At 39.7% G+C, this 12,679-nt stretch overlaps 2 protein-coding genes and 3 non-coding genes across 5 annotated transcripts in view; 1 reads left to right on the top strand and 4 right to left on the bottom strand.

The window, feature by feature from the left end:
• The window catches only part of LOC144213379 (uncharacterized), a 70,763-nt gene that overhangs the window by 43,347 nt on the left and 14,737 nt on the right, over positions 1–12,679 (bottom strand). The window lies entirely within an intron of this gene.
• Positions 2,818–7,990, bottom strand: LOC144213353 (uncharacterized). The gene is made up of 3 exons (XM_077741774.1): positions 7,537–7,990; positions 5,623–5,787; positions 2,818–4,807 (listed from the first exon to the last, which is right to left on the bottom strand). The coding sequence occupies exons 1-3, from the start codon at positions 7,670–7,672 to the stop codon at positions 2,961–2,963; spliced, it is 2,148 nt and encodes a 715-aa protein (XP_077597900.1). The 5' UTR covers positions 7,673–7,990; the 3' UTR covers positions 2,818–2,960.
• Positions 8,302–8,383, top strand: trnal-uag (transfer RNA leucine (anticodon UAG)). The gene has a single exon. It is a non-coding gene; the product is annotated as a tRNA-Leu (tRNA).
• On the bottom strand, positions 10,758–10,829 carry trnap-agg (transfer RNA proline (anticodon AGG)). The gene has a single exon. It is a non-coding gene; the product is annotated as a tRNA-Pro (tRNA).
• trnai-aau (transfer RNA isoleucine (anticodon AAU)) lies at positions 12,055–12,128 on the bottom strand. Its single transcript has one exon. It is a non-coding gene; the product is annotated as a tRNA-Ile (tRNA).

The following is a 12,679-nucleotide window of genomic DNA, read 5'->3' as shown; positions in this document are numbered from 1 at the left end:
CAAATGGAACAAATGCTCTGTTCCTATACTTTTGGTGGATTCGTTCATGAGGCTAAGAAGAAATAAAATGTGTGAAATAAAAAGCGAATTGCCTTAAAACCCCGTAAAAATTAAAACACTTCCAAAACTATCGTATTGATTTGACAGAAACCCAGTGTCGCCGCTAGGCGGCAGCATTGCGCCCAACTTCCAGAAATACGAGAGAGGAAGACTCACAGCCTTTTGGATCCGCGTTTTTTTGTTATTGTATTCCTCATTATAGTCACTTAAATTGACCCTATTGAAGTTTAAATTAGTCCCTTCCCTTAGTTTCATGTGTTATTTTGAAGCGTAACTTAAAAAGTACGTTTTGAATCTAAGCAAATAACACTTCTCTTTTTTGTCACCTTTGAATTTGGAAGGCTGATTTTATTCAACAAAAAGACCCCAACATTATTTTCACCAAAAAGAGAGCTTTGTTGGAAGTACACTAAGTATGACAGGATAACTTATAATATGACAAAAGTATAAGGACATTGTACTACTTATTTATTTTGACAAATTTCATTCTTTCACACCATATTTCTACTGTTTCTTAGATCCTAGATTCAATATATCACTTATTTTCATTAAAATGGATTATGTTTGAATAAGACTCAATATTCTTATTGGATTTGCAAACAAATACAATAGACACATACTGCAATTTTCAAATTTCGTTTTTTAACTGTGAAGACATTTTCCTTATTATTTACATCACATTATTGATTATTTAATTTTTAATTTCCTAATTTAGGCTCTACTATGTCGGATAGATTTGTGAAGTAAATAAAATCTTCAACGACACCCAATTTTATTATAAAGACGCTCCCCAACTTACGAACATTAAACTTTACGAACAAACGGTACATACAAACATGCCTGCAAATTGTGTTTATGTCGAAAATGTTCATAAGTTTGATTTTGTATTGCGCGCCTTTTTCTGAGTAGTGCTTCTTTCCGCCGCTAATACGACGCCTGGCACTGTGAGAGCCCCCTTCTCTGCAGTGCGTGGCGTATCTCCAGTGCGCTAAGAACCTTTTTCATTTCTATCATTAAATATCCGGTACATCCATTATTCAATATGGTTGGTGAAAAGCGAAAGGCTTCTAGTGAGGGAGGTGCAAGGAAGAGGCAAGCCATTTCATTTGAAACCAAAGTGGCAATAATAAAGAAGCTTGATGTGCGTGAGAAAGTGGTGAGAGTTGCACGGGAATACAACTTGAATCGTTCGACCGTCAGTACCATTTATAAACAGAAAGATCGAGCGGCAGGACCTAAACATTGAACGTTGCACAAAGGTTGCAAATCAATTGAATGATGCCATATAGTGCTAGCAATAAGCAGCAGCAAGATATGGCATGGAGATCAGCGCCAAGAAAACGAAATCATGACGAAGAGTGTTAGGCCTATGATGAGCAAGATTGCAGTAAATGGCTCCCAGCTAGAAACTGTGAAGCAGTTCAAATACCTTGGATCGACCATCAGTAACGAAGGCTCCAAGGCTGAAGTCTTGGCTCGTGCATCTCAAACTTTGGTAGCACTGGCCAAGCTGAAACCGATATGGAGAGACAAATCCATCAACCTCCGCAGCAAACTCAAGCTGCTGCGTCCCCCTCGTCCTGTCAATTTTCCTCTATGCAAGTGAGACGTGGACGTTGACTGCTGAGCTTCAAAGGAGAATACAAGCATTGGAAATGAAATGCTATAGGACGGTTCTCGGTACCACCTACACAGACAAGGGTATCAAACGATGAAATTCGTGGACTAATTACTGCTCATGTAGACAAGTATGAAGACCTCCTGTCAATCATAAAGAAGAACAAGCTCAAGTGGTACGGCCATGTCGTCAGGGGTAATGGACTTTCCAAAGTCATTCTCCAAGGAAATGTCAGTGGCAAACGCAGACGAGGTGCCCAGAGGAAATTGTGGACGGACAATATTAAGGAGTGGACGGGATATGGCCTCAACGTAACGCAATCAGTCGCCCGCGACCGAGAGAAATGGAGACAAATGGTTCAAGAATCTTCATCACGGTGCCCCTACGACCCTGGTGGGTTACGGGACCGTAAGTAAGTATATAGTGCTACCGTAAAATTTGTGAGGAAAAAAAGAAGATAGCTTTTAGATAGCTTCTTTCGGACAGTTTCTAGTAAATCTCTCTCTAATGTATGTATACAGTACTGTATGTATTCTCTCCATTTTATTAAATTATTTTTTTCAGTACAAACCAATGCCGGTTACTTATACAAGCCTTAAACATACAAATGCACTTATATAAACCCTCAATATACTTATATAGACATTAAACATAAATTATAATACAAAATATAGCACTGAATCAACTTCAATTTGAACAATTTCAACTTATGAACACTTTCAACTTATGAACAAGCGCTCGGAACCTAACTACTCCGTAAGTAGGGGATCGTCTGTACAGTAATACCTTGACATACAAGTGTTCCAACATACGAGACAAATTTGAGATATGAGCCTACCAGATGGTTCCCAAATGAGTCAGTAGTAAATTAGAACAAATTTGATGTTTTTTTTAGGATGGAAATGGCTTAATTTATATTTTGTTCATTTTTATGGGAAGAATTGACTTGAGATACGAGTCAATTGACATAGTAGCTCAATCCCGCAATGAATTAGTATTTTCAGGTAATACTGTATTTGAAGTGTGGATTGATATTACACATTAAAAAGTGTAAACATGATTTTCAGAATGAAAAAATACAATTATACTTTGATTACAATGATCTTTCATACAAAATTTTATGAAACATGCAAAGCCGTCCGTTTAATTGGGCTGTTGTAGCGCATCTGTGGTCACAGACTGAGCAGGAAAACATTGTTCTCCAGTGTGGGTTAATAAGTGTTCTTCTAAGCTTCTCTTTTGGGAAAATGTCCGACCACAAACTGAGCAGGAAAATGGTTTTTTACCTGTGTGTACTCATGTGCCTTTTTAAGTTTTGCTGTTGAGAAAATGATTTACTACAAACTGAACACGAAAATGGCTTTTCACCAATGTGGGTTCTTAGGTGGGCTTTTAAGCTTTCCCTGTGTATGAATCGTCGACCACAAATTGAGCACGAAAATGTTTTTTCACCAGTGTGGGTTACTACGTGTTTTTTTAAGCTTCCCTTCTCTGTGAATCTTTGACCACAAACTGAACATGAAAATGTTTTTTCACCTGTGTGGGTTCTTGTGTGCCTATTTAAGTTTCCTTTTGTAGAAAAGGCTTTACTGCAAACTGAACACAAAAATGATTTTTCACCAGTGTGGGTTATTACGTGTCTATTTAAGCTTCCCTTCTGTGTGAATCGTTGACCACAAACTGAACACGAAAATGGTTTTTCACCAGTGTGGGTTCTTGCATGACTAATTAAGGTTCCCTCCCGTGCGAATCTTTGACCACAAACTGAGCATGAACATGATTTTTCACCAGTGTGGGTTCTTAGGTGGGCTTTTAAGCTTTCCCTGCGTGTGAATCGTCCACCACAAACTGAACACGAAAATGGCTTTTCACCTGTGTGGTTTCTTGTGTGAATTTGTAAATCGTGCTTTTGAGAAAAGGCTTTACTGCAAACTGAACACGAAAATGTTTTTTCACCAGTGTGGGTTGTTGTGTGTCTTTTTAAGCTTGCCTTCTCTGTGAATCTCTGACCACAAACTGAACATGAAAATGGTTTTTCACTCATGTGGGTTCTTGTGTGCCTTTTTAAGGCATCCTTCTCTGTAAATCTTTTACCACAAACTGAGCATGAAAATGGTTTTTCACCAGTGTGGGTTCTTGTGTGCCTATTTAAAGTTTGCTTGTGTGCGAATGCTTGACCACAAACTGAACACGAAAATGTTTTTTCACCTGTGTGTATTCTTGCATGGCTAGTTAAGTATGCCTTCACTGTGAATCTTTGGCCACAAACTGAACATGAAAATGGTTTTTCACCAGTGTGTATTCTTGCATGGCTAATTAAGCTTCCCTTCTGCATGAATGTCTGACCACAAACTGAACATGAAAATGGTTTTTCACCCGTGTGGGTTCTTGTGTGTATTTTCAAAGAAGAGTTTGTCCCAAAGGTTTTCCCACACTGAAAGCATTTGCAGAGTTTGTCACCGCTGGGATTTTTCATAACATCTTCTTCATCATCATCATCAAGCAACTTGTTGCCATCTGATAAAGGAGAAATTACATTTTCTGCTCGCCATCCTTTTGTTGAGCTGCCGTTCAGAAGCTCCACCCCTCTGTTGGCCACGCCCATATCGTCTTCACTCTTGAAAGATTCCCCAGTTGAACATTTAACACATTCGTTTTTGATTGGAGATTGGTCTTCTCCTTTGCACTGTTGAGGAAACTCTGGCTTCTCTTTAATTTGGGGCCATGCTGAGGCGTTTGCAGGCTCCGCCCCTTCACTGGCCAAGCCCAGATAATCCCTTTTCACGGACTCACCTGGTGACCAGGTGAAATGATCTTCCTCCTTTTTGATTGGAAGTTGCTCTTCTATTTGTTTTAGAGGGAACTCTGGCTCCTCCTCTTTAATTGGGGGCCCTGTTTTGGTGTTTGCAGGCTCCGCCCCTCCACTGGCAACACCCAGAACATCTTTCTTCTTCAGTAACTCACCAAGTGAACAGGTGAAATCATCTTCCTCCCTTTTGATTGGAAGTTTCTCGTCTCCCATTTGTTGCTGAGAGAACTGTAGCTTTTCCTCTTTGATTTGGGGGAGCTCAACTTCCCCTTCAAGGTCAACAGACTCTTGCCCATCAGCACTAAGATCATTTCTGAAACCTGCAAGGACACAAACATAATTGATTAACCATTTTCTAATTATAAAATGACTGAATTTCTTGTTCCCAGAAATGAAACCAAAGGGAAGAGGGCGCCATACATTTTGTCTCAATGCAGTACTTACTACTGTAATATTCTCGTCAACAGCAACATGAATTGAAAACTGTTTATAGTTGCATTTTTCAAAGTAAGGCACTATTGGTCAGAAAAGTTTCTCCACTGGTAATGTAGCTCCTTAAAATTAGTCTAATCTTTTTTGAAGCCCTTTTGTTGTAAACATTCTCTTTTATGTTTTAGATTTTAATTTAATAAAAATGCTTTCACCAAAAGGGAGACATTAAAAAGCATTGACTTTTATTAAGTAGCAGGTCTGTTATTATTTGGAGGATTAATGAGATTGAAATGGAGGTAAAGTCTGATTGGACACTCAATTTCCCCTAGGTACGAGTGTGAGTGTGAATGGTTGTTTTTCTCCTTGTGCTCTGTGATTGGCTGGCCACCGATTCAAGGTGTCCCTCGCCTCTGGCCTGAAGACAGCTGGGATAGGCTCAAGCACCCTAACCCTATACAAGATTTAGCATAATCAGAAAATGAATGAATGTTGGGATTAAAAAAAGTAGGAGAAGCCCAACGTAGCCTCGGCAGCAAACCTCGACTGGTGAAATGATCTTCCTCCTTTTTGATTGGAAGTTGCTCTTCTATTAATTTTAGAGGGAACTCTGGCTCCTCCTCTTTAATTAGGGGCCCTGTTTTGGTGTTTGCGGGCTCTGCCCCTCCACTGGCCACACCCAGAACATCTTTTTTCAGTAACTCACCAAGTGACCAGCTGAAATCATCTTCCTCCCTTTTGATTGGAAGTTGCTCGTCTCCCATTTGTTGTTGAGAGAAATGTAGATTCTCCTCTTTGATTTGGGGGAGCTCAAATTCCTCTTCAAGGCCAACAGACTCTTGCCCATCAGCACTAAGATAATTTCTGAAAACTGCAAGGACACAAACATAATTGATTAACCATTTTCTAATTATAAAATGCCTTAATTTCTTGTTCCCAGAAATGAATCCAAACGGAAGAGGGCGCCATACATTCATTTTGTCTCAATGCTGTACTTACTACTGTATTATTTTCTTCAACAGCAAAACGAGTTGAAAACTGCTTATAGGTGCATTTTTCAAAGTAAGGGACTATTGGTCATTAAAGTTTCTTCAGTGGTGATGTATCTCCTTAAAATTAGTCAAATCTTTTTTGGAGCCCTTTCATTGTAAACATTCTCTTTTATGTTTTAGATTTTAATTTAATAAAAATGCTTTCACCAAAGGGCAGACATTAAAAAAGCATTAACTTTTATTAAGTAGCAGGTCTATTATTAGTTGGGGGATTAATGAGATTGAAATAGAGGTAAAGTCTGATTTTTTCCAAGATGGCGCCTTTCACACCGGCTGCCGGTGGCAGTCGCTCTGCCCACTCATGTCTTTCAGGTTTTACAGTCCTTCTATCTTTTTAATGGCATTTTAATATTTCTTAATACATTCATTTTTACTTTACTTTGTACTTTACACTTTAATGTTTTTTTCAACTTTCCTTGTTCTGTTAGCCTGGCTTCTTTCTGCTACTTCTTTTTGGAACCATTCAGCCATGCCGACACTCTCATACACATGGGACTAGCTGTTACAATACGCAGCAAAAGGAGCAACACCTCTATACCGGTGGATATTCAGCACAGGACAAAAGTGCCGGCAGAAGAACCAACACCTCTGACCAATCCTTCCATCATGGGCCTCATAATTACCAGGCTGGAAATGGAGTCGAGGAGTTCTACTCTCCTACTCTTGTCTTCAGCTCCACACTTCTGAGGAACTGTGTGGATAAGCTTGGAAGAGTGACTCTGCATATTCTCTACCTCGGTCACAGGCTGCAGAAGTTCCCCATCTTATGGAAGACCTCCTGTGTGTTTTTATCACATCTTTGAGTCTGGATCCGTTTTTGCGACCGCAACCAAGATGGCGCTGTTCAAGTGGCAGCCTATGGCGGTAGCTCCTCTTGCTCATTTTGTGTTTCTGCTGCTTTTCTGTCTTAATGAATTGATTTGGTGATTCTTAATGATCCCATTTACTTTGCTTTGAACTATCTGCAAAACGCACCCGTAAACGAACAAATTTAAATTAACTTGGATTAATATATACATACACACTCAAACAAATGTTTAATGTAACTTTACACAAAAGCTCGTAGATATCTGTTACACAAAAGAGATGCGGCAAAAAAAGACGCTACAGTGGTAAACAGCCACTCATGTCATGGCCACCTGGCTTGGTCGCATCTCGAAATTTTGATCATATCGCAGGCAAATTATTCGATCGAAACTTTCATCGTAAGTGGAGGTACCACTGTACAAGAATAGTTCATGTTCAGAACAATAAGTCATGGTGGGCAGCAATGTTTAATGTGAATAAAATGTTACTTTAAAGTTACAGAACAGTAACCTAAAGGAAGGAATATGTCACGGATTAAAGTAATGAATATAGAGCAGTTGCCGACATCTAGTGATTCATCATTGTAGCACTTCTAAGTTCTACCCATAATGCTATGTGCTGTCGTGCTTCGATCCATTCAATTAAGTCACGATCTGAAACAATGCCCACCCCGTTAAATATTTCATTATGAAATATCAATTGTGTAAAATAAAGTATATATTGGTCTATTATGCAATAATGATCGTCAAAAGTGAACGTACCTTCGAGTTTGTGAATAACAACTTTAACTTGCATCATTTTGCAAACAATAGAATGTTGATGACATGAGAGATCCTCTTGCACGCTATTAAGTTCCATCTGAAACTTTGCAGAAACCGGCGTCGTTCTCGCAAGCATTTTTTTACACTTTTGGTCTTCGCTTGACGACGTACTGATGCAGAAGACGTGTTCCTTTGTTAGCCGCCAGCTAGGCTAGGCTAAAGTACGACTCCCAAAACGCATAGAAGAAAAACGGACTGGCCTCCGATTGCACAAACTATTTAATTTTGAGCGTGTTGTCTAAGTTTAGTTTCATTTAAGTTCAATCAAATTGAGGAGAAACAAGAGGCGCACAAACAAAAAGTTAAAATCCTAGCCATGCAGAAATGAACACCCCACCCCTTCTTTCTCTTTATGTTTTCCGGTTAGAGGCAGCCAACGTACTGCAGCATTATCGCCCTCTACTGTCTCAGTACCTCACGCCAGGTTCTCAATTCAGATTTTAAACAGAGGGGGTGATAATGTTAAATTTGGTCTCCTAATGCCACAGCGTGAAGAGAGCAGCTCGAAGTCCAGTTCGAGTCTAGCTAGCCGTGACACTAAATCGAAAAGCTACATTTTGAGAAAAAGTTAGGTAATTTTTTTGCTTTAAATGATACATTGTGTTTAATCTTATTGCAGGTGACAAATAACATGTTCCAATATTTAAATATAAGGGTGTTTAAGGTTCATTTACAATTAATGCATGCACAACAGGCAGTTACAAGGGTAGTGTGGCCGAGCGGTCTAAGGCGCTGGATTTAGGCTCCAGTCTCTCAGGAGGCGTGGGTTCAAATCCCACCACTGCCAATAATTCATACACTGTACATGTATATTTTGTTCTTAGTGCTTATGGCTCTTCACTAACCTGGAAGACAAAATATGAAACCATGGGTGAGAGAGTTGAGTCCCAAACTCACTAATATGAGTGTTGTTTTTGCACACCTCCGTGCCACTGACGGTGCCTCAAGGTTTGCGTTAATCATTATGAATTTTTTACGAGACCCAGTTTTGCATATCAAAAGTGTAACAATGTTAAAGGATTCAGAGATTTTTGTGTTTTAAAAGTAGGAATATTAAATTAAATGCACACATTTTTACCTGTGTGGCTTAGTGTCATGAGTGGTTAGTGTGTTGGCTTCACAGCTCTGGGGTCTTGGGTTTAAAGCCAGGTCATGTCCATCTGTGTGGAGTTTGCATGTTCTCCCTGTGCCTACGTGGGTTTCCTCTGGATTACTCTGGTTACCTCCCACATTCCCAAAACATGCATGGCAGATTGACTGGACACTCTAAAGTGCCCATAGGTATGGGTGTCTGTATGCGTAATTGTCCGTCTCCTTGTGCCCTCCGATCAAATGGCCGTTGATTCAACATGTCCCCGCTTATGGCCTGGAGACAGCTAGGATTGGCTCTAGTATGCAGGGGTTTCATTAGCCTAGAGAGGATAAAGCGGTTCAGAAATGAGATGAGAGATGATAGACATTTTCAGGTATTTTTACTTTTAAATTCTGGATCTAAAGAATACTACAATTTAAGAATATAAATTGTTTATGACTGTCAAAAAGTCTGATGTGTTAGTTTCAACCCCACCACAATTATATATATATATATATATATATATATATATATATATATATATATATATATATATATATATATATATATATATATATATATATATATATATATATATATATATATATATATATATATATATATATATATATATATATATATATATATATATATATATATATATATATATATATATATATATATAATTGTATTACTGAATAACTCCAACACATATCATATTTACCATATTATTTACACCGCATTATTGATTATTTAATTTGTAATTTCCTAATTTAGGCTCCACCATTTCGGAAAAAAATGTGAAGTAAATACAATCTTCAACGACACTCAATTTTCTTATACAGTAATGCCTATTTCTAACTATCTTGTGTATTCTTTCATTGCCTTTAAATAAGGTGCATCTGTATGTGTCTTGAAGTCAAACTTATACCTTCTTGGCTCAACTTGAGAGAATGAAATAATTTGCAATGGAAGTTGCTCCGTAGCCGGTAACTGGTCAAATAGTCCCGGGGGCTATTTAGCCAGTAACCAGTCAAATACCCTATATGGCCCCGTATGGCTTTTAAGCCGATGTGACAGTATATATTTTTTATTTCTATAGTAAACCCTTACCCTCCTTTCATATTTTCACAACTTGTATCAAATAACAGTCCACTATCCCAGCATTATATTAACATTGCTCTGATTTGTCTTTGAGACATCAAAACACAGAGCTACGACATTAGTGAAGACTAAAGGAGAAGTCAATCCATTATGAGGATTGAGATTTGGTAATATTTCTCCAATTTCTAAAACAATACTTACAATAATTGGCAGTTATTGCCCGCCGACTTTACTTTTTTACTTTAACACACATGTTAATGTGTTAATGGTCTTTTTTTCTGTTTATGTTTCATATGTCTTGTTAACGGATGCAGTTTTTTATATGTATCGTATCTTGTGCTGACCCGGAACATCTGTAAGATTTTCAAAGTCAATGCGGCCCCCGGGCCGAGAAGTTTGCCCACCCCTGCACTAGACGGACGAGCCAGGGGTGCCCATACAATGACACTTTTTTCCTTAGGTGGCTAATGTCCCATATGACCCCATCATAGATCATAATTCGACGAAACCAGAACTTGTCCAGGAGTTGGACCTGGCACCTCTCACAACCCAAGCGAGAATCATAACACTAGACCAACGAGCCAGATGTCCTCTTGGAATGACACTTTTTTTCTCAGGTGGCTTATGGCCCATATTACCCCACCATAGATCACAATTCGACAAAATTTGGTCTCGTCCGGATTTTGCTTCCGGGACCTCTCTTACCCTGAGCTAGAATCACACCACCACACCAACGAGCCAGGAGTTCCCATACTGAGACACTTTTTTTACTCAGGTGGTAAATGTGCCATATCACCCCCATGATAGATCACATTTTGACAAAATAACAGCTCATCAGGGAGTTGGACCCAGGACCTCTTGCACTGAAAGCGAGAAATAAACCACTAGAACAACAGGCCAGACGCACTCTTAGGTTTCACTTTTTTTCTCAGGTGAAGTGTGTGACATATCAACCCCCATAATAGGTCACAATTCGACAAAGCATGGGCTCGTCCGGGAGTTGGACCCGGGACCTCTCACACCCTAAGCGAGAATCATACCACTAGACCAACGAACCAGACGTGCTCGCAGTGTGAAACCTTTTTCCCCAGGTGAAATATGTGACATATTAGTTGGACCCAGGACCTCTCGCATCCAAAGTGAGAATCATACCACAAAAACAAAGGCGCCCAAACAATTACACTTTTTTCTAAGATGGCTGATCTCCCACATCACACCGTCATATATCACAATTCGACAAAGCGAGGGCTCATCCAGAAGTTACATCCGCGACCCCCCACACATTAAGTAAGAATCACAGCACTAGACCAGTGCTTCTCAATTATTTTCTGTTAGGCCCCCCCTTAGCAAGAAGAAAACTATTCGCGCCCCCCCACTTCCCACCGTGACTATAAATAAAATCATTTTATAAAAGTGTTATAGGTACAACATGTGAAATGTTGCACTCTCACAAACATGACAGAAGTAACAATGAGAGCGCCACTGCTAGCTACTGTTGTGGATGCGCGATTACACTTTATACTAGTACGGCCAAATAAAATCCTGTTCCCCAGGGTTACATGCGCCCCCCCCCCCCCCAGGTTTCACACCACTATTTGAGAAGCACTGCACTAGACCAACAAGCCAGATACGCTCACTTAACAACCCTTTTTTTCTCAGATGGCTAATGTCCCGTACCACCCCATACAATTCGACAAAGCAACACTTAACAACCCTTTTTTTCTCAGATGGCTAATGTCCCGTACCACCCCATACAATTCGACAAAGCAAGGGCTTGTCCGGCAGATGGACCCGGGACTTATGGCACCCTAAGCAAGAATAATACAACTAGACCAACATTCCTAGGGTGCCCAATTAGAGACACTTTTTTTTTTTTTATCTCAGGTGGCCAATGTCCCATAATACCCCACCATAGATCACAATTTTAGCAAAGCAAGGGCTCATGCGGGAGTTGGACCCAAAACCTATTGCACCATAAGCAAGATCATCCCACTAGACCAACATGCCAGGGGTGCCTGTGCAGTGACACTTTTTTCGCTAATCTTCCATATCACCCTATTCACCATATTCACAACAATTTGGGAAGAATAAAAATGTTGTGGGAACGAACCTAGCTTTTATTGCCTCACTGAGATGATTCACATTCTGGGAGGCATCTTCTGCCTTGTGGAGCAGAGAAATTACCAGATCACAGGAAGTGAGGAAATATCAAGACAAGATATTATGTTATGTTAGGGCAAAATACACTGTAGTTTACAATTTCAACTACTACAGAGAGGTCTTGGCCTGTGTGGGGGTTGAACCCACGACTTTGGCGTTATTAGCACCACACTCTGACCAACTGAGTTAACAGGCCATGTGCTGCATGTCCCAGGTATTTGAATAATAGCAAAAATGCAACACTTCAACTAGCTAAACACTTATGTTACGGCAAAAGAAGTTGGACTAGGTAATTTTATATGACTTTGGAGAGTTCATGGCTCATATGGAAGTCAAACTCACAGCCTTGGCATTAATGGCACTATTCTGACCAACTGGGCTAACCAGCCATGTACAAAGTGGTCATGATTTTTGTGTGATGACCGTAATTGCCAATGTCAGCTAGCTAAACTGTTATGTTACGGCAAATCATTTTAGGCAATCTTAACTTACTCTAGAGCAGTGCTTCTCAATTATTTTCTGTTAGCCCCCCCCCTAGCAAGAAGAAAACTATTCGCCCCCCTCCACTTCCCACCGTGACTATAAATATAATCATTTTATACAATTGTTATAAGTACAACATGTGAAATGTTGCACTCTCGCAAACATGACAGAAGTAACAATGAGAGCGCCACCACCAGCTACTGTTGTGGATGCGCAATTACACTTTATACTAGTACGGCCAAATAAAATCCTGTTCCCCAGGGT

Source organism: Stigmatopora nigra, chromosome 20 (assembly GCF_051989575.1).
Source record: "Stigmatopora nigra isolate UIUO_SnigA chromosome 20, RoL_Snig_1.1, whole genome shotgun sequence".
Taxonomy (NCBI): domain Eukaryota; kingdom Metazoa; phylum Chordata; class Actinopteri; order Syngnathiformes; family Syngnathidae; genus Stigmatopora; species Stigmatopora nigra.
The sequence above is the reverse complement of the archived record's forward strand: the minus strand, read 5'-3'. Positions and strand labels throughout refer to the sequence as shown.